The sequence below is a fragment of the Pristiophorus japonicus genome, chromosome 26 (assembly GCF_044704955.1).
Source record: "Pristiophorus japonicus isolate sPriJap1 chromosome 26, sPriJap1.hap1, whole genome shotgun sequence".
NCBI lineage: Eukaryota > Metazoa > Chordata > Chondrichthyes > Pristiophoridae > Pristiophorus > Pristiophorus japonicus.
The window spans coordinates 354,006-381,630 of record NC_092002.1 but is presented as its reverse complement, the minus strand read 5'-3'; the positions used below and the strand labels follow the sequence as shown (position 1 = coordinate 381,630).

Here is a 27,625-nt window from a genome sequence, read left to right as displayed (position 1 = left end):
CCCTCAGGCACCATCACAGTCCATGAAGTACTTGGGTCATTGGGACCGTGTACACAGTGGGAGTGAATGGGGAAGGGGTTTGGGTCCACTGGGATTGTATACAGTGCGAGTAAATGGGAAGGGGTTTGGGTCCACTGGGATTGTGTACAGTGCGAGTGAATGGGAAGGGGTTTGGGTCACTGGGATGGTGTACAGTGGGAGTGAATGGGAAGGGGTTTGGGTCCACTGGGATTGTGTACAGTGCGAGTGAATGGGAAGGGGTTTGGGTCCACTGGGATTGTGTACAGTGCGAGTGAATGGGAAGGGGTTTGGGTCCATTGGGATTGTGTACAGAGAGAGTGAATGGGAAGGGGTTTGGGTCCATTGGGAGTCTGTACAGTGGGAGTGAATGGGAAGGGTTTGGGTCCATTGGGAGTGTGTACAGTGGGAGTGAATGGGAAGGGTTTGGGTCCAATGAGGTTGGGTCCATTGGGCAGAGTGTTGAGCAGACACAAGTCCAACACATTAGGAGTAAATATTACAAAAAATGTCACTGGCTGAGCGAGGAGACAGAAGAATTGCTTCATTGTTTATTTCACTCTAGAAATCCCATCATGGAACATTAAACAAATAAAAAAATACAGCTTTAAATTCCTGACCCAGAACTAACTGGCGAAAAATTAACTTTAGCCTTTAAACCGTGAGCTGCCAGAAGCAGGAGTCTTGAGTATTGAGCCGTGCAGATTTCAACATGAAGCAGCAATCACTGGCGATACTCGGGATTCTGCGGGTCGATAACTCGGGATTCCGCGGGGCGATAACTCGGGATTCCGCGGGGCGATAACCCGGGATTCCGCGGGGCGATAACTCGGGATTCCGCGGGGCGATAACCCGGGATTCCGCGGGGCGATAACTCCCCACGTGCGCTGAAACGCCACAATCCGGATCAATTCTTTGGCTGGAATTCGGTTTCCCTCAGAAGCGGGAAATCAGCAGATTTGTTGGTCGATGTCGCTGCTGTTTAACGTTGGGGTGTAGAGGCAGGAATCGGGTAGTCGGCAAGCACTCAGTCAGAATCCCACGGGACGAATTATCTGCTGTGAAGCACCCAGCTGATGAAACCTTACACAAGGTGTTGCGGGATGCGGAAGAGCGGGAATACTGGCGGACAGCAGCTTCGGCTGTGGGCAGCGATGGTCAGAACGAGGTCTCGTTCATTCTGGGTCTGGTGGCCGCAGTGGATTCGGTGGTTGAGCTGGGGGCACTGGTTAACGAAGACGGACCTTCCCCAGAGGAACTCGTTGATGGTACATCGGGGGGGAGAGTTCTGGTGGACAGGGTGGGACTGGGCGACACTGCCTTCAGTCCCTGGACAGAGCTGGGTTGACCTGGGAGTTTATTTTTGATCAATATTCTGCTGTCCGACTCGCAGCTCACCCGGCGAAGATCCACAGCATTGAATTCGGAACAACGAGCCAACTCCTGACATCGCTCCACAAAGCTCCCCCTCTGCCCCACTCTACCCTCACCCTCCGCCGTGTCGCTGCCCAGATTCTCCGCCCCATGAGGCGAGCGTCGCAATCGCACCTCGCCGCCATATTGGTCCCCGGATTTCAGCCGAGGATTCCCGCTGGAGTAATCACTTTTATCCAATGAGGTTCGACTGGCAACGTGTGACTGCAGACTGCACAAGCTGGGGGAAGCCTCTCGCTGTCGGACAAGGGTCGGGCTGTCCCTCCGAGTGCCTCCCATCCCACTCCGCATCATCCTCTCTCGCAGCCCGTCCAGCGGCTGGTAGTGGCTGTTCCAACAACAAGCGGAAAGTATTACAACAAATCAGACTTTATTGGAACATGAAAATATCAGCTGGTGCGGGATATGGGCTGGGAGCAGGATACGGGCCGGGAGTGGGAAATGGGCCGGTACACGGGCCGGGACGCGGGATACGGGCCAGGACGCGGGACATGGTGCGGGAGTAGGATATGGGCCGGGAGCCCGCACTTTTCTGGTCCTCATACTTCCTGTTCTCACGATTTCTGGGTTGCTTGTTACATCAACATTGAACAGTGAAAACACCCACTAATCGGCTATAATGGGATTTCTGATGTAAACAGATACTGTGACGCTGCAGCTACAGGCTGTGGCCACTATGTGGCGGTGTAGCTCTGCTGCACCTGAAGCACTGTAACCGTGAGCAACACCCACTTCCTGTGTCACACTTACTTCCTGTAACAGGTTCCCGTCACGTTAACATCCCTGTTATAGAAGCAGTGACTTCTCCCAGGCTATGGAGCCTCTCGAGTGAGACGATGGAATGACTGTCGACTTGCGGCCAGGAACTGGACCGAGACGGCAGTCGGGTTCGGGCAGCACTGCCACCGGGCGGTTTATGGTTCAGTTCCGACCTGGGTCTGAAACCCGCTCCCAGAGGTACAGCAGATTTCTACATTTAATTACCTGGAGGAGGAGACGCGGAGCATGGTGGGATGGACCAATGACTCGGCAGGGCTGATGTCGGGAGTTCGGGTTAGCGCGAGGTCGCACTGTTCCAGCTGCTGCAGCAGTTCCTGCTCCGTCGGGCCCCCGAGGTCTGAGCACATTCAAAACACAAAACTACAAGATTAGAAAGTGACCTTCACCTTTCCGACTTTTCCCCTCGTGCCCAGAGTCTATAAATTCGTCGTGTGTGAGCAGAGTGTTGGCTAACTGACAAACGGGGGGGGGGGGCGGCGACAGAGACTGGGGGGGGGGACAGAGACGGCGGGGGGAAACAGAGACCGGGGGGGGCAACAGAGACGGGGGGGGGGGGGCGACAGAGACCTGGGGGGCGAGCCTGGCCTTAGCTCAGAGTTCAGGCCACATCGCACAAACCCACCAGACCAGGGATAGGAGCTGGCCCCTTCTGCCCCACCCCCGCTCTCGCCCCTTCTGCCCCACCACCGCTCTCGCCCCTTCTGCCCCACCCCCGCTCTCGCCCCTTCTGCCCCACCCCCGCTCTCGCCCCTTCTGCCCCACCCCCGCTCTCGCCGCCTCCACCCCGCCCCGACCCCACTCTCGTCCCCTAGTGGCCCCTACCTGCACTTGCTGCCTTGCTCGTTGCCTCCATGGCTGTGGTCAGATCCCACATCTGGATGCTTCCATTGGCGTGTCCGGTGAACAAGTAACGTCTCGCACGCGAACTGATCCGGCTCGAACCCTCGCATTCATGGACGGTGAAAGCGGTGATCGCGATCCCATCCACGGAGCGAATCTCGCAGATCCTGCGTGGGGGGGAGAGAGAGAGAGAGACAGGATAAAAGGGATGAGCAGGGTCAGATGATGAACATCTATTGATGGCGCCAATTCTTGTCCCCATTCTTGTCCTTTTGTTCAGCCTGAACCACTGATGTCTGCAGGATATTTGACCAGAGGAGCTGTCACTTTACAACCAGTCCTGAGGACCTGGTCTGGGAAACCAGACCCCTGCCCGGTCGACCAAAATCCCTCGAATTAAATTGGAAACAAAACTGACTTCTGACAAATGACAAAGTTAGCGAGAGCCTCAATTGCTGGGAGCGCCGCTCTGCTCTGGGATCAGCGAGACCTCAGGTGTCTTCGCACGTCTCAAACATCTAAAGTGCTTTCAGTAAATTAATTACCGTGAAGTGCCATGCCCGTCTCTGTCCCTGTCTCAGCACATCTGCTGAGAGGCTCATCCATCCAGACTTGACTATTCCAATGCTCTCCTGGCCAGCCTCCCATCCTCCATAAACATGAGCTCATCCAAAACTCTGCTGCCCAAAACTGAACCCGCACCAAGTCTCCTTCACTTACACTGCCTCTGGTCCGACAGCACCTGGATTTTAAAATTCTCTCTCTGCGAGCCTCCAATTCTGGTCCCTTGAGTATCCCCGATTTCCATCGCTCCACCATTGCTGCTCATGTCTTCAGCTGCCGAGGCCCTAATCCTCTCCCGAAGCTACTCCGCCTCTCTCTCCTCCTTCAAACCTACCCGTTTGACCAAGCATATTTTTGAACTTGCCCACGTTAACCGTCCCATCTAAAGAATGCGCGCAGTACAAGGATCCGGATCTGGGTTGGAGTGTCGATTACCTCTTTCCCGTCGAGGACAGACGCACGAAGATCTGACTCGTGTCAGGGACCACTTTCTGGATGAAAACCTGTTCATCGTCTCGTTCCCCAAACGGGCCTGTAACAGAAATGGACGAAGACAGACCCACGGGTAAATCAGGGAGCTGCGAATCGGGGGAGACCCACGCACCCCCAGCCCTGCAATGTCCCGTTAGTTACACGGCCCCAGTCTCGCTGCTACTCACCGATCTCCAGTCCTGCCGAGCAGCCCCCGTGTCCATCCAAATCTTCCAGGGAGAGGATTTTAAACGATGCAAGTGGTGTTGATCCAGGCTGTGTGGAGATCATCCCACGGAATCTGGTCACGGTCCACGTACGCACGTGGTTATTGTCGGCACACACTGAAACACAAATCGCATCATCTCCAAGGTGGCTATTCACCTGTAGGAAACTTCACAGCCAAGCCTATTCACATCGCCATTAGGGGAGGGGTCATGGGAGCGGGAGCCCGACTAATTTCTGCTCCCGCACTCCCCCCACCACGACAGAAATTGCGGTGGGCCAATTACATCCATCATGGCAGAGATTTGGTGGTGGGGGGGCGTTGGAGGTGAAGTGTGGAGTGCAAGGAGGGGGGAGTGCGGGGGTCGAGGGAGGCAGCTGTTTGAAGGGAACAGTCTGTACATTCCGAAATCCCAACTGTCCTGACACTCACCATCAGTGCCCGAGATCAGGAAATCCCGGCGAGAAGGAGGGAGGGGGAGGAGATCGGGGAATCCCGGCGGGAGGGAGGGAGGGGGAGGAGATTGGGGACATCCCGGCGAGAAGGAGGGAGGGGGAGGAGATCTGGGAATCCCGGCAGGAGGGAGGGAGGGGGGGGGAGGAGATCGGGGAATCCCGGCGAGAGGGAGGGGGAGGAGATCGGGGACACCCCGCGGGAGAGGGAGAGATCGGGGAATCCCGGCGGGAGGGAGGGAGGGGGAGGAGATCGGGGAATCCCGGCGGGAGGGAGGGAGGGGGGGGGGGGGGAGGAGGAGATCGGGGAATCCCGGCGAGAGGGAGGGGGAGGAGATCGGGGACACCCCGCGGGAGAGGGAGAGATCGGGGAATCCCGGCGGGAGGGAGGGAGGGGGAGGAGATCGGGGAATCCCGGCGGGAGGGAGGGGAGATCGGGGACACCCCGCGGGAGAGGGAGAGATCGGGGAATCCCGGCGGGAGGGAGGGGGAGGAGATCGGGGACACCCTGCAGGAGAGGGAGAGATCGGGGAATCCCGGCGGGAGGGAGGGAGGGGGAGGAGATCGGGGAATCCCGGCGGGAGGGAGGGGGAGGAGATCGGGGACACCCCGCGGGAGAGGGAGAGATCGGGGAATCCCGGCGGGAGGGAGGGAGGGGGAGGAGATCGGGGAATCCCGGCGGGAGAGGGGGAGATCGGGGACACCCCGCGGGAGAGGGAGAGATCGGGGAATCCCGGCGGGAGGGAGGGAGGGGGAGGAGATCGGGGACACCCCGCGGGAGAGGGGGAGATCGGGGACACCCCGCGGGAGAGGGAGAGATCGGGGAATCCCGGCGGGAGGGAGGGGAGGGGGAGGAGATCGGGGAATCCCGGCGGGAGGGAGGGGAGGGGGAGGAGATCGGGGAATCCCGGCGGGAGGGAGGGGAGGCGGGGCCTCGGAACGTTACCGAGATGGGCTGACTAGAGGAAGGGAAACAACCGATGAGGTGACGGTGGCAAGAGGGAGAAGGTTAATAATCATTTCCTACCCGAGATGAGGTTTTTTTCGGAGAGTGTGATCTTGGTGATCGGGCTGCGATGGACACTAAATGTCTGAAAGAGTAACGGACCAGATCCCACTGTCTCGGGATGTTGCACAATTACACGGACCATTCCTGAACTCGTCCCATATGCAATCTCGATCCAGTTCCCGCTGTCGCCTGTTAGAGACAGCAGCAAAACGTTACTGAAGCTCTGCCTGAAAACCCCGGAACGTTCTCTCCCCTCCCTCAGGGCGCAGCTAATTTATTCTCAGCTCAACAATCTCTTTGGGTTACCAGAAGGGCAATAAAACCCAGCACAAAATTACTGGTTTGTGATTGGTTGCCATCTTCTACAGCAAAACATTCATTGATGAGATCCATATATCGGCACCATTTCCCCAATTGCTGGTCATCATCATAGGCAGTCCCTCGGAATTGAGTAAGGCTTGCTTCCACTCCCAAAGTGAGTCCTTTGGTGGCTGAACAGTCCGATACGAGAGCCACAGACCCTGTTACAGGTGGGACAGACATTCTTCAGGGGAAGGGGTGGGTGGGACTGGTTTGCCGCACGCTCCTTCCGCTGTCTGCGCCTGACCTCTTCACGCTTGCAGCGTTGAGATTCGAAGAGCTCAGCGCCCTCCCAGATGTACTTTCACCACCTCGGTCAGTCTGCGGCCAGGGTCTCCCAGGTGTCAGTGGTGATGTCACACTTTACCAGGGAGGCTTTGAGGGTGTCCTTGTAACGTTTCCGCTGCCCACCTTTGGCTCGTTTACCGTGAAGGAGCTCCACATAAAGCATTTGCTTTGGGAGTCTAGTGTCTGGTATGAGAACTATGTGGCCTGCCCAGCGAAGCTGATCGAGTGTGGTCAGTGTTTCAATACTGGGGATGTTAGCCTGGACAAGGACACTGATGTTGGTGCGCTTGTCCTCCCAGGGGATTTGTAGGATCTTGCGGAGACATCGCTGGTGACATATCTCCAGTGACTTGGTGTCTTCTGTACATCGTCATGCCTCAGACCCATACAGGAGGGAGAGTATTACTACAGCCCTGTAGACCATGAGTTTGGTGGTCAATACTGCCACCAGCTGGTCATCTGATTTACTGCAGCAGCGACCTCTATGAGAAAGACTTCAATTTATACACAACTTGCATTTATACAGATCAGATCTTGCAGAAATCTCAGATTGAATTATTTGAAACCCAAGCATCTAGGAAAACATGTCAAGATATTTTGTCCCAGACTCTGCTCTGTGAAGAGTGGCACGCTTTAGTTAACAGAAGGACAGCACCTCGACAACGCAGCACTCCCTCAGTCAGGCTATGGTGCAGCACTGAGCCAAGCTGGCATTTTCAGGTTAAAGCGAGAGATTAAATTATTGTAAAGCACCATTGGAACCGCTGCATAGATGCCTACTCACTGGTTTTTGGGGTGAGATAGACACTGAGGGCTGTGATGGCATCTTCATAGGGATCACAGTAAAGTTCAGTAACAAGGAGGTCGTTGTCCTTCATCCTCAGAGGAAACTTCTGCACATCTGAAAAATAAATATCACTCCATTTTGCGAATGTCAAACATTGAGAGACAGATAGTCACCGGATCCACACCAACTTCCCATTTCTCCCCCGTATCCCCCGAAGGTGCTGCCTCTCCTGGGGTACAATTCCAAGGTGGTGATTCAGCCAGTCGTTCTCCCTCCATTCCCCTCCACCTCTACCCCTCCCCTGCCCTCCGCCCCACAAACAATTCCCCGGGAGATCAAACATTTAACACACGCAGACAGAATCACCGAGGACTCGCAGAGTCGGATCACAAAGATCTGGGATACCTTCCCCAACTGTTTTCAGAGAGGGGTGGGGAGAGTGGGGGGGGGGGGGGGAAAGAGAGAGGGGGGGTGAGAGAGAGAGGGTGAGAAAGGGGGGGTGAGAAAGAGGGGGGTCGGGGGGGAAGAGAGGGGCGGGGGGGGGAAAGAGAGGGGCGGGGGGGGAAAGAGAGGGGCGGGGGGGGGAAAGAGAGGGGCGGGGGGGAAAGAGAGGGGCGGGGGGGGAAAGAGAGGGGCGGGGGGGGAAAGAGAGGGGCGGGGGGGGAAAGAGAGGGGCGGGGGGGAAAGAGAGGGGCGGGGGGGAAAGAGAGGGGCGGGGGGGGAAAGAGAGGGCGGGGGGGAAAGAGAGGGGCGGGGGGGGAAAGAGAGGGGCGGGGGGGAAAGAGAGGGGCGGGGGGGAAAGAGAGGGGCGGGGGGGGAAAGAGAGGGGCGGGGGGGGAAAGAGAGGGGCGGGGGGGAAAGAGAGGGGCGGGGGGGGAAAGAGAGGGGCGGGGGGGGAAAGAGAGGGGCGGGGGGGAAAGAGAGGGGCGGGGGGAAAGAGAGGGGCGGGGGGGGAAAGAGAGGGGCGGGGGGGGAAAGAGAGGGGCGGGGGGGAAAGAGAGGGGCGGGGGGGGAAAGAGAGGGGCGGGGGGGGAAAGAGAGGGGCGGGGGGGGAAAGAGAGGGGCGGGGGGGAAAGAGAGGGGCGGGGGGGGAAAGAGAGGGCGGGGGGGGAAAGAGAGGGGCGGGGGGGGAAAGAGAGGGGCGGGGGGGAAAGAGAGGGGCGGGGGGGGGAAAGAGAGGGGCGGGGGGGGAAAGAGAGGGGCGGGGGGGAAAGAGAGGGGCGGGGGGGGAAAGAGAGGGGCGGGGGGGGAAAGAGAGGGGCGGGGGGGGAAAGAGAGGGGCGGGGGGGAAAGAGAGGGGCGGGGGGGGAAAGAGAGGGGCGGGGGGGAAAGAGAGGGGCGGGGGGGGAAAGAGAGGGGCGGGGGGGAAAGAGAGGGGCGGGGGGGGAAAGAGAGGGGGGCGGGGGGGAAAGAGAGGGGCGGGGGGGAAAGAGAGGGGCGGGGGGGGAAAGAGAGGGGCGGGGGGGGAAAGAGAGGGGCGGGGGGGGAAAGAGAGGGGCGGGGGGGAAAGAGAGGGGCGGGGGGGGAAAGAGAGGGGCGGGGGGGGAAAGAGAGGGGCGGGGGGGGAAAGAGAGGGGCGGGGGGGGAAAGAGAGGGGCGGGGGGGGAAAGAGAGGGGCGGGGGGGGAAAGAGAGGGGCGGGGGGGGAAAGAGAGGGGCGGGGGGGGGGAAAGAGAGGGGCGGGGGGGGAAAGAGAGGGGCGGGGGGGGAAAGAGAGGGGCGGGGGGGAAAGAGAGGGGCGGGGGGGGAAAGAGAGGGGCGGGGGGGAAAGAGAGGGGCGGGGGGGAAAGAGAGGGGCGGGGGGGGAAAGAGAGGGGCGGGGGGGAAAGAGAGGGGCGGGGGGGGAAAGAGAGGGGCGGGGGGGGAAAGAGAGGGGCGGGGGGGGAAAGAGAGGGGCGGGGGGGGAAAGAGAGGGGCGGGGGGGGAAAGAGAGGGGCGGGGGGGAAAGAGAGGGGCGGGGGGGGAAAGAGAGGGGCGGGGGGGGAAAGAGAGGGGCGGGGGGGGAAAGAGAGGGGCGGGGGGGGAAAGAGAGGGGCGGGGGGGGAAAGAGAGGGGCGGGGGGGAAAGAGAGGGGCGGGGGGGAAAGAGAGGGGCGGGGGGGAAAGAGAGGGGCGGGGGGGGAAAGAGAGGGGCGGGGGGGGAAAGAGAGGGGCGGGGGGGGAAAGAGAGGGGCGGGGGGGGAAAGAGAGGGGCGGGGGGGGAAAGAGAGGGGCGGGGGGGGAAAGAGAGGGGCGGGGGGGGAAAGAGAGGGGCGGGGGGGGAAAGAGAGGGGCGGGGGGGAAAGAGAGGGGCGGGGGGGGAAAGAGAGGGGCGGGGGGGGAAAGAGAGGGGCGGGGGGGAAAGAGAGGGGCGGGGGGGAGAAGAGAGGGGCGGGGGGGGAAAGAGAGGGGCGGGGGGGGAAAGAGAGGGGCGGGGGGGGAAAGAGAGGGGCGGGGGGGAAAGAGAGGGGCGGGGGGGGAAAGAGAGGGGCGGGGGGGGAAAGAGAGGGGCGGGGGGGGAAAGAGAGGGGCGGGGGGGGAAAGAGAGGGGCGGGGGGGAAAGAGAGGGGCGGGGGGGGAAAGAGAGGGGCGGGGGGGAAAGAGAGGGGCGGGGGGGGAAAGAGAGGGGCGGGGGGGAAAGAGAGGGGCGGGGGGGGAAAGAGAGGGGCGGGGGGGGAAAGAGGAGGGGCGGGGGGGGAAAGAGAGGGGCGGGGGGGGAAAGAGAGGGGCGGGGGGGGAAAGAGAGGGGCGGGGGGGGAAAGAGAGGGGCGGGGGGGAAAGAGAGGGGCGGGGGGGGAAAGAGAGGGGCGGGGGGGAAAGAGAGGGGCGGGGGGGGAAAGAGAGGGGGCGGGGGGGAAAGAGAGGGGCGGGGGGGGAAAGAGAGGGCGGGGGGGGAAGAGAGGGGCGGGGGGGGAAAGAGAGGGGCGGGGGGGAAAGAGAGGGGCGGGGGGGGAAAGAGAGGGGCGGGGGGGGAAAGAGAGGGGCGGGGGGGAAAGAGAGGGGCGGGGGGGAAAGAGAGGGGCGGGGGGGAAAGAGAGGGGCGGGGGGGGAAAGAGAGGGGCGGGGGGGAAAGAGAGGGGCGGGGGGGAAAGAGAGGGGCGGGGGGGAAAGAGAGGGGCGGGGGGGAAAGAGAGGGGCGGGGGGGAAAGAGAGGGGCGGGGGGGAAAGAGAGGGGCGGGGGGGAAAGAGAGGGGCGGGGGGGGAAAGAGAGGGGCGGGGGGGGAAAGAGAGGGGCGGGGGGGGAAAGAGAGGGGCGGGGGGGGGAAAGAGAGGGGCGGGGGGGGAAAGAGAGGGGCGGGGGGGGGAAAGAGAGGGGCGGGGGGGGAAAGAGAGGGGCGGGGGGGGAAAGAGAGGGGCGGGGGGGGGAAAGAGAGGGGCGGGGGGGGAAAGAGAGGGGCGGGGGGGGAAAGAGAGGGGCGGGGGGGAAAGAGAGGGGCGGGGGGGGAAAGAGAGGGGCGGGGGGGGAAAGAGAGGGGCGGGGGGGGAAAGAGAGGGGCGGGGGGGAAAGAGAGGGGCGGGGGGGGAAAGAGAGGGGCGGGGGGGGGGAAAGAGAGGGGCCGGGGGGGGAAAGAGAGGGGGCGGGGGGGAAAGAGAGGGGCGGGGGGGGAAAGAGAGGGGCGGGGGGGGAAAGAGAGGGGCGGGGGGGGAAAGAGAGGGGCGGGGGGGGAAAGAGAGGGGCGGGGGGGAAAGAGAGGGGCGGGGGGGGAAAGAGAGGGGCGGGGGGGAAAGAGAGGGGCGGGGGGGGAAAGAGAGGGGCGGGGGGGGAAAGAGAGGGGGCGGGGAGGAAAGAGAGGGGCGGGGGGGGAAAGAGAGGGGCGGGGGGGGAAAGAGAGGGGCGGGGGGAAAGAGAGGGGCGGGGGGGAAAGAGAGGGGCGGGGGGGGAAAGAGAGGGGCGGGGGGGGAAAGGAGGGGCGGGGGGGAAAGAGAGGGGCGGGGGGGGAAAGAAGAGGGGCGGGGGGGAAAGAGAGGGGCGGGGGGGGAAAGAGAGGGGCGGGGGGGGAAAGAGAGGGGCGGGGGGGGAAAGAGAGGGGCGGGGGGGGAAAGAGAGGGGCGGGGGGGGAAAGAGAGGGGCGGGGGGGAAAGAGAGGGGCGGGGGGGAAAGAAGAGGGGCGGGGGGGGAAAGAGAGGGGCGGGGGGGGAAAGAGAGGGGCGGGGGGGGAAAGAGAGGGGCGGGGGGGAAAGAGAGGGGCGGGGGGAAAGAGAGGGGCGGGGGGGGAAAGAGAGGGGCGGGGGGGGAAAGAGAGGGGCGGGGGGGGGAAAGAGAGGGGCGGGGGGGGGAAAGAGAGGGGCGGGGGGGGAAAGAGAGGGGCGGGGGGGGAAAGAGAGGGGCGGGGGGGAAAGAGAGGGGCGGGGGGGGAAAGAGAGGGGCGGGGGGGGAAAGAGAGGGGCGGGGGGGAAAGAGAGGGGCGGGGTGGGGAAAGAGAGGGGCGGGGGGGGAAAGAGAGGGGCGGGGGGGGAAAGAGAGGGGCGGGGGGGGAAAGAGAGGGGCGGGGGGGGAAAGAGAGGGGCGGGGGGGGAAAGAGAGGGGCGGGGGGGGAAAGAGAGGGGCGGGGGGGGAAAGAGAGGGGCGGGGGGGGAAAGAGAGGGGCGGGGGGGGAAAGAGAGGGGCGGGGGGGGAAAGAGAGGGGCGGGGGGGAAAGAGAGGGGCGGGGGGGAAAGAGAGGGGCGGGGGGGAAAGAGAGGGGCGGGGGGGAAAGAGAGGGGCGGGGGGGAAAGAGAGGGGCGGGGGGGAAAGAGAGGGGCGGGGGTCAGGGAGGGAGGACAGAATCGTCTCACCGATGTAGTAAATCGATCCGTTATTACACCCAAGGATGAGCAGGGACCCAGCTGTGTCATAACTGTTTATAGGAACAACATCCTGAATCTGTGGGAGAAAGGAGGGAGTGAGACAGAGTGAGTGAGACAGTGAGACAGTGAGTGAGTGAGTGAGTGAGTGAGTGAGTGTGAGTGAGACAGTGAGTCAGAGTGAGTGAGTGAGTGAGTCAGAGTGAGTGAGTGAGACAGAGTGAGTGAGACAGTGAGTGAGTGATTGAGTGAGAGTGAGACAGTGAGTGAGTGAGTGAGTGAGAGTGAGTGAGACAGTGAGTGAGTGAGTGAGTGAGAGTGAGTGAGACAGTGAGAGTGAGTGAGTGAGTCAGAGTGAGTGAGTGAGTCAGAGTGAGACAGAGTGAGTGAGACAGTGAGTGAGTGAGTGAGTGAGTGAGAGTGAGACAGTGAGTGAGTGAGAGTGAGTGAGACAGTGTGAGTGAGTGAGTGAGTGAGACAGTGTGAGTGAGTGAGTGAGTGAGTGAGTGAGTGAGTGAGTGAGTGAGTGAGTGAGTGAGTGAGTGAGTGAGTGAGTGAGTGAGTGAGTGAGTGAGTGAGTGAGTGAGTGAGTGAGTGAGTGAGTGAGTGAGTGAGTGAGTGGTCGGAGGGGACTCCCTACCTGCCAGTGTTTGGTGACAGCGTTCCACACTCCCACTTTGCCCGTGTGGCTTGTTGCGATCAGCTGATTACCCACGAAGAACAAAGCTTCCACCGGGACTCCGAGGGTGAAGATTCCTGCATGGAGAGAGAGCGAGAGATTTAGGCCAAGGCACAGCGAATCGGTTGCTCCCAATGGCTGATCAAAGGTCATCGACCCCAAACGTTCGTTAACTCCATTTCTCTCTCCGCAGATGCCGCCTGACCTGCTGAGTACTTCCAACATTTGCGTTTTTTAATCTCAGTTTCTATTTTACAGTTGGTGAAGACCTAACACAGTCGGAATAAATAAACAAACAAACACAGACGGTCGTGGGATCAAGTCCCAATCCAGGACTTGAGCACAAAATCTCAGCTGCCATTCAGTGCAGTGCAGATTATCTGCTCATCATGTTTGAAGGAATGCAAAAATCACAAGAAATCCCCCTCCTGTGTTTGGGCTCATTCGAAAGGAAATTTAATTTGGGACTATTTACCAAAAGGTTTGGCACTCAAGTGCTTATGGAAGAAACTACGAACTTTAATAGAATTTTGGATTTTAAAAGAAACTCAAGGCTGTGGGCGGACCGACGGAACGAGCAAGAGACAGTGTAATTAAGTGAAGCTACCTGGGTGTGAGGACTGAGTTAACCTGTCTGGAAGAATTAGTATTTGAAAATCCTTCTCCACAAGAGATATTAACATCACAAAATCACCCAGAGGTAGCTACCCATCAACATGGGTCTGGACAACCATTTCAGCATATACATCACAAAGAGGCCCAATCCAGCCTGTATGTGAAAGTCTAAGCACAAAAGGATATTGCAATTACCAAACTAATATTTCCATCAGGAAACAGTTTTCGAAGATCAATCCACCCAAAACATATCAACTTTTAACAAGCCCGACAAAATATTACAAAGAATTACCAAGCCCGCCAAAGTTATACAAAGGATTTTGAAGAGATTTGGCGGCGAGATCAGATTCACTGAAATCGTATAACTGCCCCTGTTTTCAACAGAGATTGGGTGGTTGCTAGGTAGCTACAAGGCTGCTACACCCTCAGATGCCATACTACACCAGGTGCTATACTGCGAGACAAGGAGAGAAACCAACGCGACAGTTGTAAACTAACTTCTCCAGCCTCGAAGTCCTGAAGTCCTGAAGGAAGGAAGAATATCACCATCGCAGCAGTAACCGACCACAGTCAACTTGGTATCAAGGGAAAAACAATCGCGATCTACCGTTAACTATCAAAAGGGTTGGTAAGCATAGTCCCTGCATGCCCTGGAGTCTAACCTAGCTAGAATTAGGTACTGGGAGGTGGGAGGTATAATTTACTGTGATCCCCCCTTTGAATGTGTAGTGGATGGTTCTTTATTAGAGTGATTTGTGATTTTAAGTTTGACCTTGTACCTTTCCTTGTATTGGTCTTTATTAGAGTGATTGTAAGTTTGGCCGTGTATTTTCTTACTAGAGTAATAAGCCTGTATTATCCTGACTGTAATAAAAACAAAGTTCTTTGCATCAAACCAGCGTCCTTTGCACTTTTGTCACACCCCCCCAAATAAATCCAGAGTACAGAACCCAAGGGAGGGGGAGCGGTTCAAACCGCTCAAGTTGGTTAGAAGGGAACCTGACCCCCTCATAGAGACCACCCCCACCACACGTTGCTGTTTGTGGGAGCTTACTGTGCACAAAGTGGCTGCCGCGTTTCTCACATTACCACAGTGACTACACTCCAAAAAGTATTTAATTGCGAAAGAATGTGACAGGCTCTAAAGAAATGCAAGCTCTCACTGGGGTGCAGTCCCACACACAATGACTCTCACTGGGGTATGGGTCCCACACACACTGACTCTCACTGGGGTATGGGTCCCACACACACAATGACTCTCACTGGGGTACAGACCCACACAGACTGACTCTCACTGGGGTATGGGTCCCACACACACACTGACTCTCACTGGGGTACAGACCCACACAGACTGACTCTCACTGGGGTATGGGTCCCACACACACTGACTCTCACTGGGGTACAGACCAACACAGACTGACTCTCACTGGGGTACAGACCCACACAGACTGACTCTCACTGGGGTATGGGTCCCACACACACACTGACTCTCACTGGGGTACGGGTCCCACACAGACTGACTCTCAGTGGGGTACAGTCCCACACAGACTGACTCTCACTGGGGTATGGGTCCCACACAGACTGACTCTCACTGGGGTACGGGTCCCACACACACTGACTCTCACTGGGGTACAGACCCACACAGACTGACTCTCACTGGTGTGTGGGTCCCACACACACTGACTCTCACTGGGGTACGGGTCCCACACACACTGACTCTCACTGGGGTACGGGTCCCACACAGACTGACTCTCACTGGGGTATGGGTCCCACACAGACTGACTCTCACTGGGGTATGGGTCCCACACACACACTGACTCTCACTGGGGTACGGGTCCCACACAGACTGACTCTCACTGGTGTGTGGGTCCCACACACACTGACTCTCACTGGGGTACGGGTCCCACACACACTGACTCTCACTGGGGTACGGGTCCCACACACACTGACTCTCACTGGGGTACGGGTCCCACACACACACTGACTCTCACTGGGGTATGGGTCCCACACACACACTGACTCTCACTGGGGTACAGACCCACACAGACTGACTCTCACTGGGGTACGGGTCCCACACACACTGACTCTCACTGGGGTACAGACCCACACAGACTGACTCTCACTGGTGTGTGGGTCCCACACACACTGACTCTCACTGGGGTACGGGTCCCACAGACACGTCATTATTTATGAATGAGCTTAAACAGTAACTGGTTTTTGAGAGTCATCGAGTCCAATCGGACCCTCCCTTAACCCAGTCTCTTGGGCAAGGGGGGCCGGTCTGTGGCTGAGTCGCACAGCCCAGGGAGTTGTGGAGATGGTTTTGCAGTTGGGTTGGGTGTGGGTAACGGATTCTATGACACAGACAGTGACCCCCGCGTCACGGCTACCATAGCAACATGCACAATACCAGAAGCCATTTCAAATCCCGATTCCTTGTGACAGAGGCATACCAATCTCATTGCCACTGCCGCCTTCGTGAATGGCCCACAGGATAATCTCACTGCAGGAAGCCACAGCTACCATCTTGTCGTTGTCTCCCAGGGACCCGCCCAGGACCTTGGCATTGAGGGCCACACGCTCGATGACCCACTCCAGACGAGGGCTGGCGAACACCTGCTGCCAACCGGACGATTCCTTCAGTCTGAGAGAAACAGAGGGACAAGGTCAAAGGCCAGCAACAAACACACAAGGGGCATTCAACCAGACTCCACCCAAGTAAAGGAGTGTCTGGAAACTTCGGACCATGAATCGGGGGAAAATAAAACCTTGTGGGTGCTGCAGACACGCGGCCCCGATTGTGAGGGGGGGGTGGGGACGCGGGGAGAAACACGGGCACTGGGCCCAGAACTGGGTGGGGCACTGGGCCCAATGGCGGGTGGGGGAGGGGGCACTGGGCCCAGACTTTGGGGAGGGGTGGGGGCTGCGGGCAGAGATGAGCCGAGGGGAGGTGAGGTGAATCAGGCAGTAGGGGAGGGGGCGAGGGGACAGAGTTCCGGTTTAACACTCGCCTGTAACACACCACGAAGTGAGTGTAAACCACCGCAATCCAGTTGTGATGCCCTCGCACGATCCTCACCATCCCAGAATAGGCCGTCGACCCTGGGAACCACAAGGAAGCGGTTAGGGTCACACGAGCGAGCTCGCCACTCCGGTTCTGCAGATCCCCCCCACCCACCCCAACCCCAGCAACCCCCCTGGCACACACCCCCACCCCTCCCCCAACACCAGTACCCAAAGACCTTCCGTTTTACGGATTAAATGTTCCTCGTGATGCCATCACAGATTCATTACTGTCCCGTCAACACCGGCTGACATTGGGGGCTGGAGCTGCTAATCCACAGCCCGGGTTGTCCCCACTCCCATCCCTGGGCTGCGTTAATCTCAACTCATCACCACCAGCAGATGTTGGAGAACTTCAACTGCCTCCGTGCCCTGGGCTCCTCAAAGACGCAAACTCAATATTAATGCCCCCCATCCCCCACCTTCAACACTCACTCCCTCCACCACCGGCGCACCGTGGCTGCAGTGTGCACCATCTACAAGATGCACTGCAGCAACTCACCAAGGCTTCTTCGGCAGCACCTCCCAAACCCGCGACCTCTACCCCCTAGAAGGACAAGGGCAGCAGGCACATGGGAACACCACCACCTCCACGTTCCCCTCCCAGTCACACACCATCCCGACTTGGAAATATATCAGCCGTTCCTTCATCGTCGCTGGGTCACAATCCTGGCACTCCCTCACTAACAGCACTGTGGGAGCACCTTCACCACACGGTTTGAGAAGAAACTCCAACGGGGTGGACAATAAATGCCAGTCTTGCCTGCTGTGTTAAGTAGACCTGCATCTCAACAGGTCCAGGCTGGACTAACAGCGCATGGCATTTAACCACTTTGGCCATGTCTGACCCCAACGCACCCTCTGACTTCACTCGACCCCCAAACCCAGCTTCAACCCCACCTATTGCCTGACCCCTCCTCCGATGCCTGCCCTCCACACGTGGAACTTCCAGCAAATGTCACGAGCTGGTGACGACGAGCTTCTGATCGAGTTTCTGATCCCCATAACTCGGTGCGGAGTTCGATTGTAGTACCGGGTCTGGCTGCAACAGACCAGTGTGCCTCAGGATCAACACATGGACAACTGAGCCACCTGGGGGCGGGAGAGGAACTGCAGGTCACATGATGCCTCGCACCGACATTATACAAACCGTTCCCTCGCTGCTCCAGGAGTTTCCCGAGAATCCCGGCATTGCCCAGGTTTGGTGGCATGGTGTTGCTCCGTCGCACAGGCACCCGATCTGTGCCCTCCTGCCGACACCCCACAAACTGTGGCCCAGCCAGGCTGTGCCGATTCCGTCTCATTGCTGGCATCACTGAGGACAGAGAACTGCATCAGAATAAAGGATCAGAAAGGAACCTCGCCCACCCCCTCTCCCCCACAAAAAGGCACAATCGCCCTCTGGTCTCTAAAGGCAGACAAGTCCCCTAGATCTGATGGCTTACATCCGAGGGTCTTAAAAGAAGTGGCTGCAGAGATAGTGGATGCATTGGTTGTAATCTACCAAAATTCCCTGGATTCTGGGGAGGTCCCAGTGGATTGGAAAACTGCAAATGTAACACCCCTATTTAAAAAGGAGGCAGACAAAAAGCAGGAATCTATAGACCAGTTATCCTAACATCTGTCGTTGGGAAAATGCTGGAGTCCATTATTAAGGAAGCAGTAACGGGACATTTGGAAAAGCATGATTCAATCAAGCAGAGTCAGCATGGTAAAATGAAGGGAAATCATGTTTGACAAATTTGCTGGAGTTCTTTGAGGATGTAACGAACAGGATGGATAAAGGGGAAATCAGTGGATGTGGTGTATTTGGATTTCCAGAAGGCATTTGACAAGGTGCCACATGAAAGGTTACTGCACAAGATAAAAGGTCACGGGGTTGGGGTAATATATTAGCATATATAGAGGATTGGCTAACGAACAGAAAACAGAGAGTTGGGATAAATGGTTCATTCTCGGGTTAGAAACATAGAAAATAGGTACGGGAGTAGGCCATTCAGCCCTTCGAGCCTGCACCGCCATTCAATGAGTTCATGGCTGAACATGCAACTTCAGTACCCCATTCCTGCTTTCTCGCCATACCCCTTGATCCCCCGAGTAGTAAGGACTACATCTAACTCCTTTTTGAATATATTTAGTGAATTGTCCTCAATAACTTTCTGTGGTAGAGAATTCCACAGGTTCACCACTCTCTGGGTGAAGAAGTTTCTCCTCATCTCAGTCCTAAATGGCTTACCCCTTATCCTTAGACTGTGACCCCTGGTTCTGGACTTCCCCAACATTGTGAACATTCTTCCTGCATCTAACCTGTCTAAATCTGTCAGAATTTTAAACGTTTCTATGAGATTCCCTCTCATTCTTCTGAACTCCAGTGAATACAAGCCCAGTTGATCCAGTCTTTCTTGATAGGTCAGTCCCGCCATCCCGGGAATCAGTCTGGTGAACCTTCGCTGCACTCCCTCAATAGCAAGAATGTCCTTCCTCAAGTTAGGAGACCAAAACTGTACACAATACTCCAGGTGTGGCCTCACCAAGGCCCTGTACAACTGTAGTAACACCTCCCTGCCCCTGTACTCAAATCTCCTCGCTATGAAGGCCAACATGCCATTTGCTTTCTTAACCGCCTGCTGTACCTGCATGCCAACCTTCAATGACTGATGTACCATGACACCCAGGTCTCGTTGCACCTCCCCTTTTCCTAATCTGTCACCATTCAGATTACCACCACAGTGGATAACCTCACATTTATCCACATTATACTTCATCTGCCATGCATTTGCCCACTCACCTAATCTATCCAAGTCACTCTGCAGCCTCATAGCATCCTCCTCGCAGCTCACACTGCCACCCAACTTAGTGTCATCCGCAAATTTGGAGATACTACATTTAATCCCCTCGTCTAAATCATTAATGTACAATGTAAACAGCTGGGGCCCCAGCACAGAACCTTGCGGTACCCCACTAGTCACTGCCTGCCATCCTGAAAAATACCCATTTACTCCTACTCTTTGCTTCCTGTCTGCCAACCAGTTCTCAATCCTCATCAGCACACTACCCCCAATCCCATGTGCTTTAATTTTGCACATTAATCTCTTGTGTGCGACCTTGTCAAAAGCCTTTTGAAAGTCCAAATACACATCAACTGGTTCTCCCTTGTCCACTCTACTGGAAACATCCTCAAAAAATTCCAGAAGATTTGTCAAGCATGATTTCCCTTTCACAAATCCATGCTGACTTGGACCTATCATGTCACCTCTTTCCAAATGCGCTGCTATGACATCCTTAATAATTGATTCCATCATTTTACCCACTACCGATGTCAGGCTGACCGGTCTATAATTCCCTGTTTTCTCTCTCCCTCCTTTTTTAAAAAAAGTGGGATTACATTGGCTACCCTCCACTCCATAGGAACTGATCCAGAGTCAATGGAATGTTGGAAAATGACTGTCAACGCATCCGCTATTTACAAGGCCACCTCCTTAAGTACTCTGGGATGCAGTCCATCAGGCCCTGGGGATTTATCGGCCTTCAATCCCATCAATTTCCCCAACACAATTTCCCGACTAATAAGGACTTCCCTCAGTTCCTCCTCCTTACTAGACCCTCTGACCCCTTTTATATCCGGAAGGTTGTTTGTGTCCTCCTGAGTGAATACCCAACCAAAGTACTTGTTCAATTGGTCTGCCATTTCTTTGTTCCCCGTTATGACTTCCCCTGATTCTGACTGCAGGGGACCTACGTTTGTCTTTACTAACCTTTTTCTCTTTACATATCTATAGAAGCTTTTGCAGTCCATCTTAATGTTCCCTGCAAGCTTCTTCTCGTACTCTATTTTCCCTGACCTAATCAAACCCTTTGTCCTCCTCTGCTGAGTTCTAAATTTCTCCCAGTCCCCAGGTTCGCTGCTATTTCTGGCCAATTTGTATGCCACTTCCTTGGCTTTACTACTATCCCTGATATCCCTTGATAGCCATGGTTGAGCCACCTTCGCTTTTTTATTTTTACAGCAGACAGGGTTGGCAAACAGTAACTAATGAGGTGCCGCGGGGATCAGTGCTGGGTCCTCAACTATTTACAATCTATATTAATGACTTGGATGAAGGGACAGAGTGTAATGTAGCTGATGATACAAAGATGGATGGGAAAGCAAATTGTGAGGACGACACAAAGAATCTACAAAGTGATATAGACAGGCTAAGTGAGTGGGCAAACATTTGTCAGATGGAGTATAATGTTGGAAAGTGTGAGGTTATCCACTTTGGCAGAATAAAAAAAATTAAAATTATTTTTTAAATGGAGAAAAATTGCAAAGTGCTACAGTACAGTGGGACCTGGGGGTACTTGTGCATGAAACACAAAAAGTTAGTATGCAGGTACAGCAAGTAATCAGGAAGGCCAATGGAATGTTGGCCTTTATTGCAAGGGGGATGGAGTATAAAAGCAGAGAAGTCCTGCTACAACTGTACAGGGTATTGGTGAGGCCACACCTGGAGTACTGCGTACAGTTTTGGTTCCCGTATTTAAGGATATACTTGCATTGGAGGCTGTTCAGAGAAAGTTCACTCGGTTGATTCCGGAGACGAGGGGATTGACTTTTGAAGAAAGGTTGAGTAGGTTGGGCCTATACTCATTGGAGTTCAGAAGAACGAGAGGTAATCTTATTGAAACATATAAGATAATGAGGGGGCTCGACAAGGTGGATGCAGAGAGGATATTCCCACTCATAGGGGAATCTAGAACTGGGGGTATAATTTTAGAATAAGGGGCCGTCCATTTAAAACAGAGATGAGGAGGAATTTCTTCTCTCAGAGGGTTGTAAATCTGTGGAATTCTCTGCCCCAGAGAGCTGTGGAGGCTGGGTCATTGAATATATTTAAGGCGGAGATCGACAGATTTTTGAACGATAAGGGAGTCGAGGGTTATGGGGAACGGGCGGGGAAGTGGAGCTGAGTCCATGATCAGATCAGCCGTGGTCTTATTGAATGGCGGAGCAGGCTCGAGGGGCTGAATGGCCGACTCCTGCTACTATTTCTTATGTTATTAATGTCTCCTACCGCCACCCCATCTCCCAACAGGGTAAAGGTCAAAGGGCAGGAACCTCACTCTGATAGCTTGCGCTCGCCCTCGCCCCCCCACCATTCTTTGAGCTTAAGCATAGACTATTCGATCTCCAAAGGCATCACAGCCAAGCCCGCTCTTGTCCTCACACATGCACCGCAGCAACACCTCGGCAGGATCGCACCCCACGGCCAAAGATCGCCTTCAACGTCAGAACACATTGACCAGAATCCTGGGAAGAGGCAGAGAAACAGAGAACGTTGGACTTACCAGGAGGAGGCAGGTATCCATGGAACAGGACACTCCCACACGACGAACATTCCAAATCCTCGCACAGCTCCAGGCGGCGAACTGGGAAACGGAAAAACAAAAGCTGAAGCTCCGCCACAGGCCCAGCGCGGAGGGGCAGCTCCGCCACAGGCCCAGCTCCGCCTCAGGCCCAGCGCATAGGGGCAGCTCCGCCTCAGGACCAGCGCGGAGGGGCAGCTCCGCCACAGGACCAGCGCATAGGGGCAGCTCCGCCTCAGGACCAGCGCGAGGGGCAGCTCCGCCACAGGACCAGCGCGGAGGGGCAGCTACTTGCAATATTAAGACAGTGAGTATGACAGTGTTTTCGACCAGGCCAACATCCCCAGCATCGAAGCACTGACCACACACGACCAGCTCCGCTGGGTGGGCCACATTGTCCACATGCCCGACACGAGACTCCCAAAGCAAGCGCTCTACTCGGAACTCCTACATGGCAAACGAGCCCCAGGTGGCAGAGGAAACATTTTAAGGACACCCTCAAAGCCTCCCTGATAAAGTGCAACCTCCCCACCGACACCTGGGAGTCCCTGGCCAAAGACCGCCCTAAGTGGAGGAAGTGCATCCGGGAGGGCACTGAGCACCTCGAGTCTCATCGCCGAGAGCATGCAGAAACCAAGCTCAGGCAGCGGAAGGAGCGTGCGGCAAACCAGTCCCACCCTCCCCTTCCCTCAACTGCGGCAAACCTGTCCCACCCTCCCTTTCCCTCAACCACTATCTGTCCCACCTGTGACAGGGACTGTGGCTCCCATATTGGACTGTTCAGCCACCAAATAACTCACTTCAGGAGTGGAAGCAAGTCTTCCTCGATTCCGAGGGACTGCCTATGATGATGATGATGATGAGTGTGACGAAGAATCCAGCTCGAGCTGCTCCTGTAACCACGGCAATAACATGGTGATCCTGTTGAGGTTATGTGTCTTCAAGTCATTGCACTGTCAGAGGGGCAGTACTGAGGGAGTACCGCACTGTCGGAGGGAACGCAAGGGTAGGAGCGAGCTGGGAATGGGGTGCAAATTCATGGACAATTGGGAAGAGAGGTTTCGGGATCTGGGAAGATTGTGGTGGTGGAGTCTGGGACTATATTTTGAGTCCGGGATGTGGCAAAAGTGGGGTCTCGGTTGCAGAGCGAGGGTGAATGAGAATGTCGACTCAAGTTATTCCCCCCTACAGGTTCTGGGCAGCAAGCCACGGTATTCGTCACTCACCCAGCGGCGAGATTCCATAGAACTCAGCCTCGTGCCGAAGCATTCCAATGTTGACATCTCTGGGAAAAAATTAATTCAGTCCTTTAATTCGAGAGAATCCCACAGCTGCTCAGTGATTAAAAAATACCAGTAAAATATCAACATGGGAACAATCACTTTGCTCTCTCGCCCGCCCCTCCATTACCCACCCCGACAAACAACTCCACTCGAGGCCTCTACTCATTGAATGAAGGCACAAAGAGTAAAGCTCCCTCTACACTGTCCCATCAAACACTCCCAGGGCAGGTACAGCACGGGGTTAGATTCAGAGTAAAGCTCCCTCTACACTGTCCCATCAAACACTCCCAGGGGCAGGGACATGGGGTTAGATACAGAGTAAAGCTCCCTCTACACTGTCCCATCAAACACTCCCAGGGCAGGTACAGGGGGTTAGATACAGAGTAAAGCTCCCTCTACACTGTCCCATCAAACACTCCCAGGGCAGGTACAGCATGGGGTTCGATACAGAGTAAAGCTCCCTCTACACTGTCCCATCAAACACTCCCAGGGCAGGTACAGCACGGGTTAGATACAGAGTAAAGCTCCCTCTACACTGTCCCATCAAACACTCCCAGGGCAGGTACAGCATGAGGTTCGATACAGAGTAAATCTCCCTCTACACTGTCCCATCAAACACTCCCAGGGCAGGTACAGGGGGTTAGATACAGAGTAAAGCTCCCTCTACACTGTCCCATCAAACACTCCCAGGGCAGGTACAGCATGGGGTTCGATACAGAGTAAATCTCCCTCTACACTGTCCCATCAAACACTCCCGGGGCAGGTACAGCACGGGGTAGATACAGAGTAAAGCTCCCTCTACACTGCCCCATCAAACACTCCCAGGGCAGGTACAGCACAGGGTTAGATACAGAGTAAAGCTCCCTCTACACTGTCCCATCAAACACTCCCAGGGCAGGTACAGGGGGTTAGATACAGAGTAAAGCTCCCTCTACACTGCCCCATCAAACACTCCCAGGGCAGGTACAGGGGGTTAGATACAGAGTAAAGCCTCCCTAACCGGCCATGATCTGAGCACACTTGCTAGCCTCTTCCCCAGGAAACGGGATGGTTACCCGTGGTGCCTGCCCTCCCTGACCCCTTGTGACCTGCCGCCGTTTCTGGGCTACCTGGCGTCCAGCTCCTTGGTGCGGAGAAAATTCAAGATGGAGGTGAAGACAGTCGGATCTCGATCGATAAAAATCTAAAGTGAATAATAAAGAGTGAATAACGTTGGTGATTGCAGAGGTCAGCCGATGCTGTGGCATGTGTTATATTTCTGACCAGGGTCACTATCTGGTTTCTGACAGAAAGCCACTGTGGGTTTCACTCACCGCTCCAGTTTCATCCTTCAGCGTGGAGATCCTCCCGCTCAATAGGCTGAGAGAGAAAAACAAGTTTATGGCTTCAGATCAGTAGCAGGCCCTTGGGGACCGACTGAGAGTCACATAGAGCGCATCACGTGACCCGCAACACACGACCCGCGAACCCCCCCGCAACACGTGACCCGCAACACGTGATCACCCCACAACATGTGACCGCGACACGTGACCTGCGACCCCACCCTGCAACACGTGACCCGCAACACGTGACCCCCCTGCAACAATCCCCCCGGCGACACATGACCCCCTCCCCACGACACCTCCCCCCCACGACATGTGAAACAAACCCCGCCCCCCCTACCGGGTTGGGTGGAGTGAGGTGCGAATTCTGAAGCTGGCTTTGCATTTGATGAAAAGTCACTGCAAACCCTGTAACTAAAATTCTCCAAACCATGAGACACGGGAACAAGTGGGGAAATTATCACCCATCAGAAAATCTGGCCTTGGAAGCTGGTTTGTGCGTGACGTGTGGCCACAGTCTGGGCCAGCGAGAGTCTTACCTCGAGAAAAAAGAGTCCGGTATCCACGTGAGGGTCTGCCGTGAGGAACTGAACCTAACGAAGATATTGAAGGGAACAAGAGTTATCAGTTGTGGTATCCGGCGTTCCCCGACCCCCAGGGGTCAGTATCCAGCCCTCCCCGACCCCCAGGGGTCAGTATCCAGCTCTCCCCGACCCCCAGGGGTCAGTATCCGGCCCTCCCCGACCCCCAGGGGTCAGTATCCGGCCCTCCCCGACACCCAGGGGTCAATACCTGATCCTCCCCAACCCCCAGGGGTCAGTATCCGGCCCTCCCCGACCCCCAGGGGTCAGTATCCGGCCCTCCCCGACCCCCAGGGGTCAGTATCCGGCCCTCCCCGACCCCCAGGGGTCAGTATCCAGCCCTCCCCGACCCCCAGGGGTCAGTATCCAGCTCTCCCCGACCCCCAGGGGTCAGTATCCGGCCCTCCCCGACCCCCAGGGGTCAGTATCCGGCCCTCCCCGACCCCCAGGGGTCAGTATCCGGCCCTCCCCGACCCCCAGGGGTCAGTATCCAGCCCTCCCCGACCCCCAGGGGTCAGTATCCAGCTCTCCCCGACCCCCAGGGGTCAGTATCCGGCCCTCCCCGACCCCCAGGGGTCAGTATCCGGCCCTCCCCGACCCCCAGGGGTCAGTATCCGGCCCTCCCCGACTCCCAGGGGTCAGTACATGATCCTCCCCGACCCCCAGGGGTCAGTATCCGGCCCTCCCCGACCCCCAGGGGTCAGTATCCGGCCCTCCCCGACCCCCAGGGGTCAGTATCCGGCCCTCCCCGACCCCAGTTAAAGGACAGGGTCTACATGCAGCGCTCTCTCCCAGTGACCCAACTCCAACTAGGTGTCCACATTCTGTGCCAGCCCTGGGGGGGGGGGGAGGGGGTTGGGTTGGGACCACGTTGGCCTCAGTTCCCTAGCCTGGGAAGTAATCAGCCAGGATTCCTGCTCATATCAACCAAATCTCTCTTTCAGCCACATCTCCTTCCTCAGCAACCGACTCAGTTTTATTCCCCGTGGATTCCATGCCTTAGATCTGCCTACGATTACAGATATTCAGCGCTCCTCAAATCACGGCTCTCGCTCAATGTCAGGCACCAGCACACGCACTCTCCCGTCAGCTGCTCCGACTCTCTCACTGTCTCACAGCAGCCCTGGGCCATAAATCCATTTCATTCTTCGCCTCTCCCGGCGCTTCAATTAAAAAGCTTTTTTTTTCTTTTCAGTTGTGAAGAAACATAGAAACATAGAAAATAGGTGCAGGAGTAGGCCATTCGGCCCTTCGAGCCTGCACCACCATTCAATAAGATCATGGCTGATCATTCCCTCAGTACCCCTTTCCTGTTTTCTCTCCATACCCCTTGACCCCTTTAGCTGTAAGGGCCACATCTAACTCCCTCTTGAATACATCCAATGAACTGGCCTCAACAACTCTCTGCGGCAGGGAATTCCACAGGTTAACAACTCTCTGAGTGAAGAAGTTTCTCCTCAGCGCAAGCTTTAACAATTCTTAGATACCAACTGCTCTCCACATCCTTCTGACCCCATCCCCCATCCAATCTCAACCTTAGCAATCTACTCTGACCTTCGCCCTCTGACCCCCAGTGATTAGTCCTCAACAAACAACGCAATTTCATCTCCTCAATGAACTCTGAGCTTGGCACGACACCCCGTTCTTCTTCTGTCGCCTTCACCTCCGCACCCACCACCTTGCCCTGGTGTCTACCCCCCGCCTGCCCCTCCCCAGCCCGCACAACTAACGCTTTCTCTCATCTACACTATTCTCCATCCACCTGCACCCCTCCATCCTCCAGCTCCTTTCATTGGGAACTGTCGGGGTGATAGCGGCTGTCTCATTTCTCTACTCCACTCAGTCACTCGAGCCGACCTACCTCTCAACTTCCAGCACTTTGTTCCCTCGAGTGCAACCCTGACATTATCATTAATCCTGCAATGTAGGAGGGGCAGTACTGAGGGAGTGCCGCACTGGGGGAGCGCCGCACTGTCAGAGGGGCAGTACTGAGGGAGCGCCGCACTGTCGGAGGGGAAGTACTGAGGGAGCGCGGCACTGTCGGAGGGGCAGTACTGAGGGAGCGCGGCACTGTCAGAGGGGCAGTACTGAGGGAGCGCCACACTGTCGGAGGGGCAGTACTGAGGGAGCGGCGCACTGTCGGAGGGGCAGTACTGAGGGAGCGCCGCACTGTTGGGAGGTGCCGTCTTTCGGAGGAGATGTTAAACAGAGGCCCTATTGGGCAGACATAAAAGATCCCATGGCACTATTTCAATGAAGAGCAGGGGAATGATCACCAGTGTCCTGGATAATATTTATCCTTCAACCAACATCGCTGAAGCAGATTATTTGTGGGAGCTTGCTGTGCACAAATTGGCTGCTGCATTGTCAGCATTACAACAGTGACTATCTTTCTTTGCCATTTTAGTGAGCTGCTGATCCATTTCACAGCACAAGGTGTGGCTGTTTGAGCAGAGTTATTGCAGCATCTCCCTCCCGGAGTACTGTACCCCGTCAGCAGGCTCGGGAACACAAATATCTCAGCAGCTCACAGCCAACCAACACAACGCGCAGCAGCGACAGGCTGATAGTAAGCGGGCTGGAGCCTTCACCCACCTCTTTCCTCCCACATTGAGATGTATAATCTCTGCAGGTTTGCCTGAACTTGCCATATTCACACCATCCCTGCGCTGCCAGCCACTTCTGCCATTTCCTCAAAGTTTGCTTCAGACAAGTTCAGCCAACTGCGGGTGTGTTCCATTCCGA

General features: G+C 56.7%; 1 protein-coding gene across 2 annotated transcripts; it reads right to left on the bottom strand.

Moving 5' to 3' along the window:
* Positions 1–556: 556 nt before the first annotated feature.
* On the bottom strand, positions 557–27,625 carry shkbp1 (SH3KBP1 binding protein 1). 2 transcript variants are annotated; one of them, XM_070867635.1, is made up of 18 exons: positions 27,476–27,625; positions 24,839–24,892; positions 24,291–24,336; positions 24,087–24,160; positions 22,921–22,979; positions 21,677–21,757; positions 17,499–17,663; positions 16,297–16,387; positions 15,739–15,929; positions 12,632–12,747; positions 11,983–12,070; positions 7,227–7,343; positions 5,813–5,983; positions 4,296–4,451; positions 4,072–4,168; positions 3,055–3,239; positions 2,437–2,569; positions 557–1,780 (listed from the first exon to the last, which is right to left on the bottom strand). In XM_070867635.1, exons 1-18 carry the CDS (start codon positions 27,529–27,531, stop codon positions 1,177–1,179), a joined length of 2,484 nt encoding a protein of 827 aa, XP_070723736.1. In that variant the 5' UTR covers positions 27,532–27,625; the 3' UTR covers positions 557–1,176. The 2 variants fall into 2 exon arrangements, with proteins under 2 accessions (XP_070723736.1, XP_070723737.1); XM_070867636.1 differs by lacking the exons at positions 16,297–16,387; positions 24,087–24,160; positions 24,291–24,336; positions 24,839–24,892; positions 27,476–27,625 and having other exon boundaries at positions 22,921–22,978.